We start from the raw sequence: 20,304 nt of genomic DNA on the forward strand, positions 1-20,304 counted from the left end.
AGGTCCAGAACGTATGAAATTTTGGGTCCTTTAATTTTTCATATATATGGAAAAAAAATCCTGAAATTCATATGGAATGACAAAGAACCCTGAATAGCCAATGCAATCTTGAGAAAAAACAAATTGAACGCATAAAAACACTGTTTGGAAATTATATTACAAAGCTATAGTAATCAAAATAGTATAGTACTGGCATAAATATATACACATGGACCAATGGAACAGAACAGAGAGCCCAGAAACAAATCCACACATATATGGTTAACTAATTTGACAAGGGCACCAAGAATACACATTGAGGAAAGATAGTCTCTTCAATCAATGGTGGTGGCAGAAAGACAAATAGCGCATGATCTTACTTATACGTGGAATCTAATAGAGTTAACTCCTAGAAGTAGAGGTAGAATAATGGTTACTAAAGGCTGGGAGGTGGGGGTGGAGAGTGCTGATCAAAGGGCACAAAATTTCAGATAAACAGGAAGAACAGGTTTTGAGACCTATTGCACAATAGGGTGACTATCATCAATAATAATGTATTATAGGAGAAGATGATGTACTATAGGAATCCTGGCTGCCCTCCTCCTGCAGAAGACTAGAACTAGTCCACTGCCACCACTGCTGCATTTGACAGTGACATAGTTGAGCCCCAAGGACATCACCTCCCTTCCTGCAGTGTTTTTCCCCACCTCCATGCCACTGCAGCCACCAGCAGCTACCCAAGCAGCCAGCCCACATCAGCCAGACCAGCCATCCATGGGACCACTACTGTGGCATTTGCAAAGTGGCTTCCGCTGTGGTCACCACCAGCAGCCACCCACACTGCCACCCACACACTGGCCCATCCAGCCATGCAGGACCCCTTCATGATTGCTGCCTGCAGTGTGGCTTCTGCTACTGGCACCACTGGCAGAAGCCCACGTTACTGCTGCTGCCACACCAACCAGACTGATGGTGCATGGGAACACCTGCTAATGCTGAAGAACTAGCCAGCGTACCTTGCTGCCAATGACCAGTCAGACCAACCATGTGCAAGACCCACCATCACCACCATGCACTGACACAAGTAGGGTCATGAGTGGAGCTGCCAGAAATAGGTAAGCTATCACAGACCTGCATCTCAGTAGCTCAATCCAAAAGGGGAATTATGCTGCTCCCATGGTTGTGCACCCAGTAGTGGAAGCTACATGTACAGCACCCAAAACTGCCCTGACTCAAGGAAAGACAAGCAGATATCCAGGATAGCCAAATAAAGTACAAAAAAAAAAAGATGCCAAGCACTAACAAATTACCCCCCAACAACAGGAAGCAAGGACCCAGGTGGAACCTCTGTCAGAATGAGGAAAAAGAAACCTCAACCAGGCTCACCCACTTAATCTGAGGAGATCCAGTATACCCCAGTGAACCCATCAGGGTCACAAGACAATAGATGTGGAGCTAAGAAGCCCAGGCAGGGTCACACACCCCAAGAAAAGAGCAACAAAGCAACCAGGCACTTTCTCCAGGAACATGAGATCTTGCTCACAACCTTGATGATCCAACATGCTGTCACTAGCCACAGCAAGAAACTACTAATGCTCCAGTGCTTAAGCCACAGAGTTACACACATGCAACTCTGACACTGCATACAGCCAAAGTAACCACATGGAGACTACACTTCTGGGTCCACCTGGAAACAATACTAAAATACCCTACTCAACAGTATATATAAAACATGTCTACAGGAGGGAGACTGTTTCCTCAGTCCCAATTCCAGAGTAACAGAAGATGCAACTGCCCTACCAAATGACTAGACATCAATGTGAAGATACTAGAAATACTAAAATAATAATAATAATAATAATAATATGACACCACAAAAGGAATACTATTCTCAATTACCAGATCTCAGCCGAGCAGGAAACCCTTGAAATGACTACAAGGAATTCTGAGCAACAATCTTAAGGAAACTCAATATCATACAAGAAGACTCAGATAACACAATGAAATTAGAAAAACCATTCAGGATATGAAGGAGGAAATTAAAAAGAGATAAATATCTTTAAAAACAATGTAGCAAAACTCTTGGGACTGAAAGATTCATTCAATGAAATGAAAAACACAACAGAGACTTATCAGACAACCTTAAGCATACAACATCCAAATGATGGGTATTCCAGAAGGGAAGGAGAAAGGAAAAGGCATTTAAAACATATTCAATGAAATAATAGCAGAAAATGTCCCATGTATTGGGAGAGGTACAGACCTTTAGGTCCAGTTGGCTCAAAGATCCCCAAACAGATTCAATCCAATAAGGTCCTCACTGAAACACATTACAGACAAACTGGCAAACTGAAAGACAAAGAGAGTATCCCCAAAACAGCACAAGAAAAGCATCAAGTCAACTATAAAGGAGTCCCCATCAGACTAACAGCAGATTCCTCTGCCGAACTCTACAAGCCAGAAGAGAAAGGAATGATACATTCAAAATACTGAAAGATAAAAACTGCCAACCAAGAATACATTACCCAGAAAGGCTATCCTTCAGAAATGAAGGGGAAATACTGCATTTCCCAGACAAAAAAAAAAAGCTGCAGGAGTTCACCAGCTCTACAAGGAACCAACCCTTAACGGAGTCCAACATGACCAGTTCTACAAGGAACCCTTAAGGGAGTACAACACTGGGAACCTAAAAAGTGATATTCAGCAACATGAATACAGGAGAAAGAACAAACATCAGTGGTAGAACACATATGCAAAGGAGAAAGTAACTATACCTTAGCACCTCAAAAACCAACAAACAACAAAGAGAAACGATAAAAGGGAACAAAGAAAAAAAGGTATCTAAATGAATCATACAAAAAGCAGTTAAATATCAGGAGTAAGACAGTAACCTTCTAATAACAACCCTAAATGTTAATGAACTAAATTTTCTACCCCAGACACAGACTGACATATTGGATTAAAAAGCTAAATCCAACTGTAAGTGGTCTAAAAGACACTCATCTCACCTGTAAACACACACACAGATTAATAGTGAAAGAATGGAGAAAAGATATACCATGCAAATGGAAATCTAAAATGAGCAAGAGTAGCTATTCTAATTGGATAAAATAGACTTTAAATCAAAAAACATAAAAAGAGACAAAGAAAGCCATTGTAAATGAAAGGGATCTACCCAGCAAGAAGACATATCATAAATATACATGCACCTAACACCAGAGCACCCAGATATATAAAGAAAACACTATGAAACCTAAAGAGAGAGGTACAACCCAATACAATAATAGTAGGAGACCTAAACACCCTCCCTCAAGATTGGCCAGATCATCTAGGCAACAAAAGAAAAGAGAAACACAGGATTTAAATTACATGTCAGACCAATTGGACTCAGCAGGTATCTACAAAGCATCTCATTCAACAACTAAAGAATATACTTCTTTCTCTGCACCAAAAAGGACACTCTCTCCAGGACAGATCATATGTTATGCCACAAATCAAATTTTAACAAATTTAATAAAACCTGAAATCACTTCAAGTTATCTTCTCAAACCGTAACAGATTAAAACAAGAAATCAATAAGAAGCTAAACTGTGGAAACTAAACATGTATGTGGAAATTAAACAATATCCTCCTAAATGACCTATGGGTCCAAGAAATTAAACAGGAAATAAAAAAATTTCTTAAAATTAATGAAAATAAAAACTCGTCATACCAAAACCTGTGGGATACTGCAAAAGCAGTAGTAAGAGGGAATTTTATAGTAATAAATGCTTATGTGAAAGTAACAGAAAGTTTCCAAATAAACAACCTAAACCCTATATTTAAAAAAGCTAGTTGGGCCGGCCCGGTGGCGCACTGGAGAGTGCGCCGCTTGGGAGCGTGGCAGCGCTCCCGCCGAGGGTTCGGATCCCATGTGGAGACCGGTTCTCGCTCACTGGCTGAGCACGGTGCGGGCGCAACACCGAGGGTTGCGATCCCTTTACCGGTCAGTAAAAAAGAGACAAAAATAAAATAAAATAAAATAAATAAATAAATAAAAATAAAAAAGCTAGTAAAACAAGAACATTCCAGTCCAAAAATTAGTAGACAGAAAGAAATAATTAAGAACAGAGGAGAAGTAAACAAAATTAAGACACAAACAAAAAATTAAAAATGAAACAAAAAGCTGGTGTTTTTTGTATTTTTTTGAGAACATAAAATAGACAAACCACTAGGTACATTAGCCAGAAAAAGGGGAGAGAAGACCCAAATAACAAAAATCAGAAATGAAAAAGAAACATTACAACTGATACCACAGAAATACAAAAAATCAGTAGAGAGTATTATAAAAAACTATAAATCGACAAATTTTAAAACTTGGAGGAAATGGACAAATTTCTGGAAACATACAAACTACCATGACTGAACCAAGAAGAAAGAGAAAACCTGAACAGACCAATAACAGGTAATGAGTTGAAGCAGTAAACAGTCTCTCAACAAAGAAAAGCCCAGGACCTGATGGCTTTACTGCTGAATTTTACCAAACTTCTAAGGAGGAATTAATACCAATTTTCTTCGAATTATTCCAAAAAATTGAAACACAGGCCATTCTCCCAAACTCATTCTATGTCACCATCACCCTGATACCAAAATAAAGGTACAAGAAGAAAAGAAAACTACAGGCCAATATCTCTGATGAACATATATGCAAAAGTCCTCCACAAAATATTAACAATCAGAATTCAGGAACACATCCAAAAAATTTCACAAATGATTAAGTGGGATTCATCCCAGGGATACAAGGATGGTTCAACATATGGAAGTCAATAAATATGATACACTACATCAACAAAAATCAAGGACAAAAACCATATGATTATCTCAACAGATGCAGAAAAAGCATTTGACAAAATTCAACATCCTTCATGATAAAGACTCACAGCAAATTAGGTATAGAAGGAAATCTCAGAATAATAAAAGACATAAATGACAAAACCACCACCAATATCATCCTAACAAGAACAAGACAAGGATGCCAACTCTCACCACTAATATTTAATACACTACTAGAAATACCAACCTGAGCTATCAGGCAAGAGAAAGAAAAAAGGTGTATCCAGCTTGGAAAAGATGAAGTCAAATCATCCTTGTTTGCAGATGACATGAAACTATATATAGAAGAAAACCTAAAGACTCTACCAAAACACACTACAGCTGATAAACAATTTTAGTAAAATTGCAGAATATGAAATCAACACACAAAAGTCAGTACCATACTTATACTCCAACAATAAACTAACAGAAAAAGAAATCAAGAAAGCAATCCAATTTCAATAGTCACCAAAAAAATGAAATACCTAGGAATAAACTTAACCAAGGAGGTGAAAGATCTCTATAATGAGAACTGTAACTCACTGCTAAAAGAAATTAAAGAGGATGCCAAAAGATGGAAAGACATTCCTTCTTCATGGATTGGAAGAATCAACACAGTGAAATGTCTATACTACCCAAAACCATCTACAGATTCAATGTGATCCCCATCAAAATACTAATGACATTCTTCACAGAAATAGAAAAAAAAACAATCCTAACATTTACATAGAAAAACAGAACCCTAATATGCAAAGTAATCCTGAGCAAAAAAAATAAAATAAAGGTATTATACTACCTGACTTCAAATTATACTATAAAGCTGTAGTAAATAAACAGCATGGTACTGGCATAAAAACAGACACTCTGACCAATGGAACAGAATAGAGAACCAAGAAATCACAGTTACATCCAATCAATCTTTGACAAAGGCACCAAGAACATACTTTGGTTAAAAGACAGTCTCTTCAATATGTGGTGCTGGGAAAAGTGGATATCCATATGCAGGAGAATGAAACTAGACCTGTACCTTTCACCATAAACCAAAATCAACTGAAAGTGGATTAAAGATTTAAACCTAAGACCTGAAACTATAAAACTCCTAAGAGAAAACTCAGGGGAAACAGTTTGGGAAGGTGGACTGGGCAAAGATTTTAGGAATAAGACCCCAAAAGCACAGGTAACAAAAGAAAAAAGTAAACAAATGGGATTACATTAAAGTAAAAAGCTTCTGCTCAGCAATGGAAACAATTAACAGAGTGAATAGACAACCTACAGATGGGAGAAAATACTTGCAAACTATGCATCTGAGAAGTGATTAATATCGAGAATATACAAGGAACCCAAAAAACTTAACAGTTAAAAAAAACAAGTAACCTGATTAAAAAATGGGCAAAGGAGCCAAATAGGCATTTCTCAAAGGAAGATATACACAAATGACCAATAGACAAATGAAAAAATGTCCAACATCACTAAGTATCTGGGGGGAATGCAAATCAGAACCATACTGAGATATTACCTCACCATACTTAGACTGGCAATTATAAAAAAAAGAGAGAATAAAAAATGCTAGCAAGGATGTGGAGAAAGGGGAGCCCTTCCACAGTGTTGGTAGGAGTGTAAATTAGAGCAGCGTTATGGAAAACAGCAGGGAGGTTTCTCAAACAACTATAGATAGAAATGCCATATAATCCAGCAATCCCACTGCTGGGTATGTACACAAAGGAATGGAAATTGAAGGGATACCTACACTCCCATTTTTACCGCAGCTCTATTTACAATAACCAAGAGTTGGAACCAACCTAAATGCCCATTGATGGATGACCGGATAAGGAAAATGCTGCATATACACTCAATGGAATACTACTATGACATAAAAAAGAATGAAATTCTGTCACTCACAGCAACATGAATAAACTTAGAGAAAATTATGTCATGTGAAATAAGACAGGCACAGAGAGAGAATTACCACCTGTCCTCACTCATATGTAGGAGCTAAAAAAAAAACAAATAAAAAAAGAAGGAAAGAAAGATACAAGAATCAAAATAATATGTTGAGTTTTCAAAAGGAGAGAAAATGACTGAGGTTACTAGAGGTGAGAAAGAGGGAGGTGGAAGAGGGCTTAGCAAGAAATTGGTAAAGGGCCACAAAAAATGATTACATTGAATAATGTTGAACATACTAATTATCCTGATTTCAGCATCACATATTTCACACAGGTATTGAAATTTAACACTGTACTCCACAGATACATATAATCAATTATATTTCAATAAAAGTTAAAAAAATAAAAATTAATGGAGCAGTCCTTGAAAAATTCTAGGACTAATTTCTGAAAAGCACGCATACACATAAAATATAGGATAAGGGCTTATAAATCTAGAGGATGGTCTCTGTTAGTTTTCTGAATATAATTATAATAGCAGATTAAAGTATTTGCCTATTATGTCCTCTCAGTGGTATCTGTTGACTGTATTTGTTTTTTCTGTCTATAGATCATATACTTCCTGTTTCATTGTACATCTGATAATTCTTTTGTTGTTGATAAAAACTGTACATTTAAAGTAATGTAATGTAGCCACTCAAGAAATCAGATCTCCTCCATGCCCTGCAAATTACTTACTGATGTTTCTGATGCAGTTATTTTTGCTGTCTGTTTGTTTAGGAACTTTTCATGTAATTTTTCTGGACTAATTCTGTGAAGTCTATATTCCTTGCCATGTGTAGCCACTGAAATCTCTTATGGATTAACACAGTGGTCAGCTAAGAGTCAGAGTTCCTTAAATACCTTGAACCAACAAGTCTTCCATGCTCTTCCAAGGGGCTCTGTTAATTGGGACACACCTTCAGTACTCTGGCAGTTTACAACTCTACCTTGGCCTTCATGTCCTGCATGCATAGAATCAAAAGTCGGCAAAAGATAGGCCCTTATTTCTGTCCTTGGCAAGTGTGTGACCTTCAAGAACTACAGGAGTACTTCAAAAGTTAGAGCTTTTCAAATCTACCTATGGCAATCACATTTCCCACCCAGATTTTCCTTTATATGGTCATCCTCTTATTTGCTCCAACTGGATCTCTGTAACATGCAGCTGGGAAGATAAACAATTGCTACTTATTGTTTTTGACAAATATTCTGGAGATAGGGCTTTTCCCACTAAGTGAGGCTTGAATCAGGTCAAATATCAAAAAGTCTTGCAAATGGCAACTTTGCAGGAGCTATTAAACAGGTTAAATAGTAACAATTCTCTGAGAATATAGCTTTTGTGGAGTTCCAAAACTGGTCTTTCCTCTCCAGTGGCTTCTACATGCTGCATTTGCATTTACTGTAGTTATCAGGCTACACATTTTTAAAAATACTATGGAGCTGGGGAGACGGAATGGAAACAGAGCAAGTTAAAGCTCTCCAAAGCTTGCTGTTGTTAGTGGGATTTAACCATTTTTCTTGAATAAACATTTGGACTGTTGTTAGCCTTTGGTTAATATCCAGAGTTCTAAGAAAGTTGGTTTTGACAATTTATGCTAGGGTTTTCCATTGCCTTCATGTAGATGATAATTTGTGGAGATCCTTAGTCCACCATTTCAGAATTTTGTTTAGACTCTTCCTTTCAAGGAGTATCAATATGTGCCCAACTTCTTTTTAGTACCTTTAATCTATAGATCAATCTATTTGGGATTCATTTTACTATAGAGAGCCCAGAAGAAAACGGGGAGCCTGTTGCAATTATTTTTAATCTTTTCTGGGCTAATTAGTAAGATACCTGGAAATTTAACAAAAGCTATGTACCACTGTTGTGGAAACAAACTCTGCTAGGAAGCACCCTCAAACACTTGGAAGGTTAGAGAGCCAGGTGTTTATTATGGTAGTGGGACCAGATGGGCTCATGACCTGAAATCATGGTCCCCAAACCTAGATCTGACAAGGTTTTTTATAGGCAGACTGTTCCAGGGCTCTTTACACATTTTTTTTTCTTTTCTCAGCAGTTTAGCTAGCATATGCGGTTGTGCAGATAAGCTCTTGTTACAAAAGCCAAAAGAGCAAGCGGTGATTTATAGCCAGAGCAAGCAAACATAGTTTCAAGGACAAGATATTACTTCTAAAACAAAGCAGGCCTGTGAGAAAATTATTTCAAACTAGTGGAGTGGGCATATATAGTTTCAAGGACAAAACAGGTTTATGAGAAAGTTACTTTTACATTTTCCAAAACCATCTCTGCAGAAAAATCTGTACATATATGCAGTTTTGTATAATTTCAATAAATACACAGACTGTATAGGCCCCCATCCATGGAATCCAGATTTAAAACCTTGATTTGCTAAGGTTCATCTTCTCCTACCTAATATGTAATACTATTTTTACAGATTTGTAAATTACAGAAAAATTGGGTCTATTTCTGGATTCTGCTCTTTTCCATTGGTCCTCTTAACTGTCTATTCCCATAACAATAACATACAGTTTTATATACCAAGGATCTTTCTGCCTCAAAGGATTTATACTGGCTATGCCTCTAAAACACTCTTCCTGACTGAAACACTCTTTCGCAAAGAAAGTTTGCCTTTTCACAAGGCAAACTCCTCACATCAACACCAGTGCAGGCCTTACCTTAAATGCTTACTCTTTAGAGGGCTCTTACCTGACTACTCTCTTCGTATATTAGTGCCCTCACTCTCTAGCTCTTTACACAATTTTATTTTTCACGACACTGATCACTACTTGACATTGTATTATTTAGTTTCCTATTCAACTTCTGCACAAGAAGGCAGAAAAATTTTTCCCCCACTATTGTGTCCCCAGAAATAAGTACAATGCCTGACACATAGCAGACAATCAATTCAAATATTAATGTAAAACATCAAACAGTAAGTTTGACCATAGCAATTTGTTTGCTTATCCTGCTGGTCTAAATTAGTAAAAGAGATTTGAGCTTCATTGGCTCCCATAACAACACCACACAGTTTTATACACCAAGAAAAATAATTTACTTGACAATTTACTAAAACAGCACTAAGAAGATTTAAGGGGATAATGGAATGATGATTGGTTGGTTATAGTAAAATCAACCACATGAAAATGAAAGGAGTGAGATATTTAAAGAAGACATTTGAGTGCATTTGATACTATCACCTCATTTTTGTAATCCTGAATTCTCTCTGCTGTAGATATTCCCTGTTCAACTTTCTCAGCCACATGGCAATTAAACATACACACACTCACACAATCTCTAGCATAACGTGCAGACATTTGTAAGAAAATAAATATAATTTGTTTATTCAAGATGTGCTTGAAGATTATCATCACCATACTCTGAACCTGTAGGGGAAAAAAGTATATGACATATTTCAGTGTTTCCTGTAGACTGCTGATAAACCAGCAGAGACATGTACTCTTTAAGGTATATATTTTTCCATTTGGGTGATGAATGTTTTCTGATTTATTCATGCCCTCTTTCCCAATTGCATGGTGAATAATGGCCCACATTTATGTGTGGTTAGAGGAGTAGTGTGGTCACAAAACTTTTTTTCAGATGAATTCTCCTAACTAAGAACTTAACCAATGATTTTGAACTTACTGGCATGGAATTCCAATCAATCGAACTGATAGATGTTTACACATCTCACACAATAGGTGCTCAATGAATATTTTTTGGTACGGTAATATTTTTTGGCATAGATTACAGTAAGAATTAGAAGGTAATCATTAACAGAAAAAAAGCAAGGTAACAAAAAAGAAAAGATGTGTTACTACAATACTGTTATCTTCCCATAGATGCTACCTACAGATCTGTATAAGCTTTATAATAAATAGGAAAATACATGTTCGTGAGAATAAACTTAAGAGACATCTTCAAAAAATGTAACATTTATCCTGGATATTACAAACATTGAGATTATTAGGCTTTAAGATTAGTTAATGAGTTCTCAAAAGTTAGTCATTACAGTTCCATTTATAACACAGGTTTGAGTGAATAACGGTAGTATATGTAACACTTTTACCACATGAAGAGACTTTCTTTGAATATTATTTTTTGCTTTATATATGTGCTTAAAGGAAGATTTATTCAAGTATCACTACCTATGTAAAGAAAAAGACTAAATCCAAGTAAAATAGCCATGCAAATTCAATTATTGAAAATGAAACTAAGGTAGTTTTTAATTGTTCAGATAAGTAATCAAAAGTTGTTTTGTACGTAGGGCATGCTTGTCGATCAGTATACATCCTTTATGAGACCATAGAAAATATGTAGGAAGTTTTATTAATTGTTGCTACCAGTTAAAATTATATAAATATACAAATTAGATGTAAATTAATTGAATCAACCTTTTTCTACACAAATACACTATTTTGTATTCTCTGTGTGTGTGTGTGTATGTATGCGTGTGTGCTGTATCTGTAAAAAGAAAAATAAAACAGGAGGCTTAATTTAGTTGCAGTTACTAAACATAAATTTAGATTCTGACCTTTTTGAAAATAGAGTATAAAGGTAAGTAATAAGTTACTGAGTTTTCAATATCAGAAAGATGAAAACACACTGAAATATTAAAAGTTATTAGTTCAAAATACTAACATCAAATACAAAAAAAATTAAATACTGGTATGTCCACTAAGGTGATAATAGGTAAGACAAAATAATATAACAGTACTTCGCTTTGAGAAATATAAGAAAAAAAGAAATGTTTACAAAGAGTTAATTTTACTAACCTGACTTATTTTTCTTTGCTCTTGTATAGCTTTTTGAATTGCCTGAGATACATTTTCTTGATCTTTTGCATGTTCTGTCCTCCATAATTCCCTTTCTTCAGCATGAGCATTTTCCAAATTTCTTCTTTCTTCTTCTATGGCTTTTAAAACTGCATCCTTCATCGCTTCTTTCTCAAGCTTCAAAACAAATAATGACCAAAACGAAAATACTTGAAAAAGTAACTATACAATAATTCTTTGAATAAGAGATTAGGTTAATCTAAAAGACATAAAACTTTGATCCTATAAGGTTTAGTTCTGACATTGCTGGTCTTATGCATATTAAATAATTGCTATAAGATAAAAGCTATTATGCTTTTTCATACAAATATTCCTCCTCACTTCCATGGCATTTCAAAACTTCAAAGAATTCAAGCTGTAGCTGAAAGTAGCAGATTTCAATATGTGGATATATAATCCTCTTACAATCTTAAAAATAATTTAGAATATCAAAGAGCCTTTGTTTATGTTGTTATAAATATTAATACTCACCATTAGAAATTCAAATCAAGAAAATATTTATTAATTCATTTAAATTAATAATATTAAATTCATTATTTAAACAAATAATATATTTTATGAAAAATAACCATATTTTCCAAAGTAAAAAAAGTGAGAATGGCATTTGTTACCTATTTGTAAACATCTTCAACCTCCGTAATTTCTGACAATAGAAAACAGCTAGATTCTTATATCTGACTTCTGTATTAAATCTGTAATGATTTTTTTTTTTTGAAGCATATACAGAAAATCCAGTCTCACAAAGATACGTAGTAGAAAAAGGAGTATTTTTTTGTTGGCAGTTTAGATAACTGTAGGGATTTTTGATGATTTCACATCACAACTTGACAGGAGGTAGGTTTTTTGTTTTAAAAAATTTTTTAATTTTAACATTTACTTGTACATATTTGTGGGGTATGGTGTGTTGTTTCAATACATGCATACACTGCACTTAGGGTAGATAGCACAATTTTGTACCCATTAGTCCACCATTTCTTCTCCCCCTCAACCCCCTTCCCCACCCAGCCTCTGGTAATGATATTCTACTCTTTATTTCTACAAGAAATACTTTACAGGTGAAGTGAGTTACTTTCAGGCAGCATATTGTTGGTTCTTGCTTTATAATCCTTTAAGCCACTCTGTCTTTTAATTGGAGCATTTAATCCATATACAAGTAGAGTTATTAGTGATATACAGGGACTTGTTAATGCCATTTTGTTCCTTTCTTTTCAGTTGTTTTGTTGATCCTTTTTTCCAATCTTACTGTCTTCCTTGTTGGGTGAGTGATTTTTCTCTAGCAGTGTATTTTGATTTCTCTCTTTATTTTGAGTATATCTCATATGCTTTTGTGTTATGATTACCATGAGCCTTACAGAAATCATGTTAGAGTTACAACAGATTATATTAGACTAATAACAACTGAACTTTGATGTCTAAGAGGAAAGAAAAAGCCAAAGCAAATTCTATATTTGTGGCATATCCCCCCACTTTTTGACAATTTGTTGTTTCAATTTACATCTTTTAATATTGCCTATCTCTCATATGGCTGTTGAATGTTAGTGTCTTGTTAGGTTTGTCCTTAATTCTTCATACCAAGAATGAAAGTGGTTTATTCACCACCATTACAACATTGGAGTATTTTGAGGTTATTTGTGAACTTACTTTACTACTGAATTATGTACCTTCAAATGTTTTCTTGGTGCTCCTTAGTGTCGTTGTCTTTCACACAGAAGAATTCCCTTCAGCATTTCTTGCAAGGCTGGTCTAGTGTTGATGAATTCCCTTAGCTCTTGTTTGTCTGGAAAAGACTTTATTTCTCCTTCATATTTGAAGGTGAGTTTTGCTGCATACAGAATTCTTGGCTGACAGTCTTTTTCCTTCAGCCCATTCTCTTCTGGTCTGTAAGATTTCTACTGAGAAATTCATTGAGAGACGTATTGGGGCTCCACTGAATGTTATGTTTCTTTTCTGTTGTTGCTTTAAGTATTCTTTGTCTTTGGTTTTTGATAATTTGATTACAATATACTTTGGAGTGTTCCTACTTGGATTGAATTTGATTGGGTACCTCTGAGCTTCCTGTGCCTGGATGATGTCATCTTTCTCTATATTTGGGAAATTTCCAGCCATTATTTTCTCAAGTATGCCTTCTACATCTCTTCCTTTTTCCTCTCCTTCAGGTATGCTAATTATGTAGCAGTTATTTTGTTTGAGGGAGTCCAATATTTGTTGTATTTCTGTTTCATTTTTTCTTATTCTTTTTGCTTCTCTGATTTGATAATTTCATATGTTCTATCTTCAAGTTCACCGATTCTTTCCTCTGATTAGGTCTGCTGTGGAACTTTCTATCAAGTTTTTCAGTTCAGATGATGAATTCTTTATTTCTAGAATATTATTATTATTATTATTATTATTATTATTATTATTATTATTATTATTATTATTATTGATTCAATTCCTTTGTCAAGTTTCTCATTCTTCTCCTGGACTGTTTTCCAGATACGATTTAATTTTCTATCTGTTTTTCTTGTGACTCTGAAAATCCTTAAGAGGATTATTCTGAATTCTATGTCAGACATTGCATAAATCCACTATCCCTCTGGGTCCATTGCTGGTGCTTCATTTGCTGGTGTCATATTTCTCTGTTCTTTCTAGATCTTTGTCTCTTTACATTGATACATGGGCATTTGAGGCAACTGCTACCTCTTCTAGGATTTATAGATGTTCCTTGGTGGTGTCAATCGTTTACTAGTTGATATCAAAGATTTGTCTCTAGTCTGTGGTTTTGGTTAATCCCAAATTCAGGGGAACTTCCGGTGGGGAGCAGCCCTTGAGCTCTGTGGTTATACTAGATTGTTGCTTTGCTGCTGATTCTCTAGGGAAGGTTTTTTTGTGTGGATGGAATTCTAATTGTCAGCCTTTTAATCACTTCTAGGTCTTGTGAGGTCAGATACACCTGGGCTATGTGGAAATTCTGGCCTGGGACTGAACCTTCCCAGCAAACTGTGCCCCCTGCAATTCTATCACCCTGACCTATCTCCACTGAGTGGGTTTATGCCAATCAGAAGGCAGATCAGCTACCCACTCTGCACCCCAATGTTCTCTGATGGGCAAGCCTCTCTCCCTCAGGGCTGATATGGTGCTCTCCAAGGACCTCATCTCCTGTGTAGACTCCAGACTACTTCACACAAAGGGCTCAGCAGTGGCTTTTGCTGGGCTCCTGCTATATGTGCTGCAGCTTCTTCCCACCTCTCAAAGGGCCAATCCTGATGTGACCAGGGCTTGAAATAGTTGGAACAGCTTCTTCTTCCTCTCGCTGTGGCTTCTCCCACCTTCACAAACGCCATGGGTCTCTTGTCCTCTTCCTCTGAGCTCCAGTGGTCTCGGGTTGGCAGTCTTTGCTTTTTAATAGTTTTAAATTGGCCAACTGCGGGAGAAAGTGGAGGTTGGGACTGTCTATTCCACCGTGTTGATGAGAGAGAAGTAATCATTAATTATTAGTTGCAGTAATAAAAATGTAACTGTGTCAATTAAAATTTTCATACTGTTACATTATAACCCTTTTTTGCACGCAGAACAAATGCTTTATTGATGCATGATTTTTTAACTATTTTTATTTGGAAAACATTAATTTGTTCAGTTACACATCTTCTCTGGATTTTGACACATTTCTTTATATCATAACATAAAGAAATCACATTTGTTAATATCACCATCAATCTCATCTGAAAAGTCTTTAAGTTTTGGAAAGCAGACACAAATTTTCAAAATTCTAATTTTTGCCTTAAAGCATCTCAAACTCTATTCCAAAGGAACAGTACTACTTTCCACTTTATTCCTGAATCCTTAGTTATGAGTTCACAATTTGACCTTCTTTTATATCATCCACACCAAACATATATATTGATTCCATCTCCTATTTCTAGAATTTGTCTATTTCTTTCCTTTCCAAGCTACTACTATTAGCCTATTTCTACCACTCTCCATCTCTTAACAAGACTGCTGATGCACTCTATATTAATAGTTTTCCTGCCTCTATATTTTGCTGTCTTTAATTTCCCCCAAATTTATGTCAATACCATTTATTTCACACCTATGCTAGAACATTTCACCATGTCTCCCTTACCTATGGAATGAAGTTCAAACTCAATTCAGAATGCTAACCTTCCTTTAAGGCTAATTACAAATGTAATTATTGTTTAAAAATTCTGTGATGTGAATACCTTATCTCCACACACATAATAATAATTTAATATATTCCTCTTTGCCTTATTGGTATGTAAGCAACATTTTTTATTTATTTTATTTTTTAAAAGATGACCGGTAAGGGGATCTCAACCCTTGGGCTTGTGTTGTCAGCAGCACCACGCTCAGCCAGTGAGCGAACTGGCCATCCCTATATAGGATCCAAACCTGTGGCCTTGGTGTTATCTGTACCGCACTCTCCCGAGTGAGCCAGGGGTCGGCCCCTAAGGAACATTTTTAAAATTTCTTTGTAAATTCTTTAAGAAAATGGCAAAATCACATCCCTGGCACAGTGAGATGTTCAATATTTATTTTCTAAATTTAATTTTAAATCTCCAACTCAAAAGGGAGTGCTATAAGTGTATTTGTTTTATATCAATGAATATACTATTTAAATGAGTTATTTTAAACTTGGCTTTAGAAATCACTTACCTTGGTATACACACACAAACACACACACACACACACACACACACACACACCATATGATGATACCTATCAAATATCAGGTGGATATTAGTGTCCTAACATATATGTTCTTTTTAACAAATAATTAATAATCTATATTGTAAAGCATTTCAATGGCATCATAATCTTACGTAATGTGAATTTAACGAGAATGTGAATAGTCATATCCTAAGTTTAAGAGGAATAATAAGAAAGAAAAACACTTTCTAATTTTTCTGGAATGAAACATTATACCAAAGTAGATTGACAATACCGTTAATGAATTCAATTTTTAAATTCCACTAACCCATTATTACATATGAAAATACCTTTGCAGCAGATACCAACGCCTCTTTATTTCTTTGCCTTTCTTCCTCCAAACATTTTTGCAATATTTCCTGTAAATGATAGGACAGTTGGGAAGATACTAAACGTATTATTTAAGGTAACAGGAAACATTCTTTACACACTCCGAGCACACTTATAGTATTACCTTCTGTTCTTGAGACTGCTGATCCAAAACTTCCTTTATTTTTTCTTTAAATAGTTCCTTCTCTGTATCTAGCATTTCAAGGAGCCTCTGATGCTACAAGGAAAGATAACTGGATTATGATTATGGTTCTGAGATAGATAATCAATAAAGATAACAGCTGTAGAATTCATGTGCTCAGAAGTATTGAAGTAGTTACTGGAGGAAACCATGGGAAGTTTGCTAAAACGAAGCCTTCGGAGTCAAAAACACTGAATTCTCCTTTCTCCAATAATGAGCCAAGATACATTTTTAGCCCCCAAGTTCAACAAAGTATATGAGATGAGATCTAATGTAAGAAGTACTCCAAATTGGAAAACTAATCAAAAAATGATAAAATGTCATTCTACAAAATTAAATTTGGAAAAATTAATCACTAAAATTATTATTAACTTGTAGCAACAGAAGCAATCAGATGATAACTTAAAAAAAAATAAAAGTCTCTCCCTCTCTCTGCTCCTCCATTTTCTGCTATGTGAGATCCCTAGGTCACTGTTGCTACCCCCAAAGCTTTCACCAAATGTGTTCCCTGGACTTTGGATGTCCCAGCCTCCAAAACTGTAAGCAGTAAATTTCATCTTTTTATAAATCACCCTATTTCAGGTATTTTGTTATAAGCAATAGAAACAGACTAATACAATTCTCTTTTTCATACCAGAAACCGTCACTTGCATAAGTGATTTTTCCTGTGATCTGGTATCAATTTCAACAAAACCATGCATGCTTTCTTCAAGATGTATTTATCTATGTATTGTTTCCATAGTAGTGGCCATCAAAAAAATACTCTATGTTGTGATAGTAAGGGCAATATTAGCTGCTGTAACACCCCTAAATCTGAGTAGTTTAATACAACAGAATTTTATTTTTTATCCTTCTCACAATCCAGTGTTCCCGATCATAGTGGTCGTGCCATGTGGTGATTCACAGACCCAGTCTTCTTCTATCCTGCAGCCCCACCTTCTCCTATAACCTTAAAAATCCTCTACATTCAGCTGTGAAAAAAGAGAGGAGAGAGCTAGTAGACTATTAGCCACCTCTACAATATACACTATCAATGTCCTTTTTTTTAGATCAACCACATTTACAATATTTATCACAAAGTGAGAAGATAAAGGGATGTGTCTATGCTCCATCCAGGTCAAACTCCAAACTCTACAAATAACTACATAATAAGGCAAATCTGAGACATTATTAATTTTCTATAGTTAAGGTTCCAAAAAGTAACAAGATAAAAAACAAAAAACTACTGCCCCAATTTTGACGACCACATACAACATTCATTGAGAACACATTTAATGAATCAAACCCAACTCACCAAATGTAAGATACCATATATATGTGTTATTAATATAATACATGGTCCTAAAGGTCTTGTTACAATCTAATGAAAAAAAGTAATATGAAACATAAGATGCCATTAAAAAGAAACAAATAACCAGGTGAAGGTACAGGAATGACTGCTTAATAATTTCTGACAAAGCATATCAGGAACAAATTAGAGAGTTACATTTGAAATGGACCCCAATGTAAAAGTGGGATTTAATTGATGGAAAAAAGAAAAGAGGGTTTTATAGGTATAAGGAACACACTAGTACTCCTAGAATAGAGAATACTTCATTAACAATGATGCATGAATATAAAAAGGCTGTGGGAAGAACTTAAACTCCCGCAGGAACCAAATTGTCTGGGACCTTGGAGATCATAGCAAAAGGTTTGAAAATTAACTAAAAAAACCTTTTTAAATTCCTTATATTATAATGATAATACCTGATGCAGAGTGGTGTGTGAATATGGAAAGAGTACAAATTCAAGAAGCAAAGAAGACATACATCGAACAGAAAAAAATAAATAAAAACAAATATGGGAAGTGGGAGTAGAAAGAGGACAGAAATTCACAATATGGCGTTACTAAGATGTAGCAATTAATCAGGCAGAGAAGATAAGAGAGAAGANTTCACAATATGGCGTTACTAAGATGTAGCAATTAATCAGGCAGAGAAGATAAGAGAGAAGAATGAGTAAAGATGAATGAGATCTGCAGTTTGCGTATCTGGAAAAATGGGGAGGTCCTAACAAGACAAAAGGAAGAGTAGCAGGATTGAGAACAATAAAGCTAATTGTTTGGTTTTGAAAATGTCGAATTAAAGATCTCAGTGGAATACTGTTCAGCAATCTGCTGAAGTATGAGGTTACAGTTTAGAAGAGAGGTCATGAGTAGTAAATTATAGATCTGACAAGAAAATGTAATATATCCTAGACTAAAAATTTTTGCTTAACTTTTTATTTGTCAAGGACTCATTTTATGGATTATCTTATTGAAGTTAACTATCAATGGAGAAGAATTAGAAATCAGACCACAGCACATAATTCATTAAACTAGAACTTGAAAAGAAAAGAAAAATTAAAGCTGTCAGACTTCTACTTAAAAAATAAGAGAACATCCTATTTCCTTCTCCTTCTGATTTTAATATGATGAAGAACAGTACAAACCTTCTAAGTACTAAGAGTGAGCTGTAATGACATCCTACCCATATATGGATACATAAACAAGGTTACCTTATAAAAGCTTCCTTCCTGTAGATATTTAAAACTTTTTTTATACAGGCCTTTCTACTTATAGGGAAACTAGTTGTAGAACTGAAACCAAAATCTAAAGTAAGTTGTTATTTATCTTTGCTTATGGGAAAGCAAACAAACAAACAAACAAACAAAAAAACCTACAAGAAGCATACTTTGATATTTGATCATAGAACACTTAGAAGTGTTCCCATGCAAAATACAATCAATTATTTTAAAGAAGGTACTTTTTGTTTCCAATCTAAAATGCACACACATTTCCTCATTGTTATCTACTGAAAATAAAGGATTTTCACGTAAGAATTTAGTTTCTCTGTTCATACTAACTTTTTGATCTGGTGTTCTAGATCTCTGAATGGACAAGAAAGATAAACCAGCAAGTTGAAAGCATACTTTCCTCAATGGCATGTGAAATTTTCAAATTTTAACAATTCTTTTTCAGATCATTCTAAAAAGCTAAAACTACTTTATTACACAGTATGTGCTGTTCACAATGGCAATCTGGTCTTCTCAGACAATTGCCTTTATATTATTTTTTCAGAACTATGTGTAATGACACCGTGCATTCAAATCTTCAAAGAATCCCCGACAATGACTCAAATAACCTGATCTATCATATAAAATCTAAACTCACAATCATTTCATACAAGTCTTTAACAATGTAGTTCTAAATAAAATACGTCATAAATTTTCATGAAGACTTGCCTTTGAAAATGCCTGAAAAAAGCCTTTTCCCCACACCTCACTCTTAAACTCCTCAATTCATCATCTAGAGAATGCCTACACATCCTCCTAGATTCAATGTGTTCTCTGAATACTCAGGCAGTTTTAATTCCTCTTTTGTTTTTACTTGGTCCTATAGCATTTTTAAAAAAACATTATTGCCGGGGCCGGCCCGGTGGCGCACTGGATAAGTGCGCCGCTTGGGAAGCGCGGCGGCGCTCC

The 20,304-nt window shown here is 35.3% G+C and overlaps 1 protein-coding gene across 1 annotated transcript in view; it reads right to left on the reverse strand.

Annotated features, from left to right (window-relative positions):
* Nucleotides 1–11,525: 11,525 nt before the first annotated feature.
* Nucleotides 11,526–20,304, reverse strand: part of LOC103606126 (coiled-coil domain-containing protein 91-like) — a gene marked incomplete at its 3' end in the record, with an annotated part of 80,872 nt that continues 72,093 nt past the window's right edge. The window contains exons 3-5 of the mRNA XM_008590715.1: nucleotides 16,747–16,839; nucleotides 16,583–16,651; nucleotides 11,526–11,702 (exon numbers count right to left, since the gene is read on the reverse strand). Coding sequence (XP_008588937.1) covers nucleotides 11,526–11,702; nucleotides 16,583–16,651; nucleotides 16,747–16,839 — 339 coding nt within the window. The remainder of the gene's footprint in view (nucleotides 11,703–16,582; nucleotides 16,652–16,746; nucleotides 16,840–20,304) is intronic.

The sequence above is a fragment of the Galeopterus variegatus genome, unplaced genomic scaffold (assembly GCF_000696425.1).
Source record: "Galeopterus variegatus unplaced genomic scaffold, G_variegatus-3.0.2 Scaffold6326, whole genome shotgun sequence".
Lineage (NCBI taxonomy): Eukaryota > Metazoa > Chordata > Mammalia > Dermoptera > Cynocephalidae > Galeopterus > Galeopterus variegatus.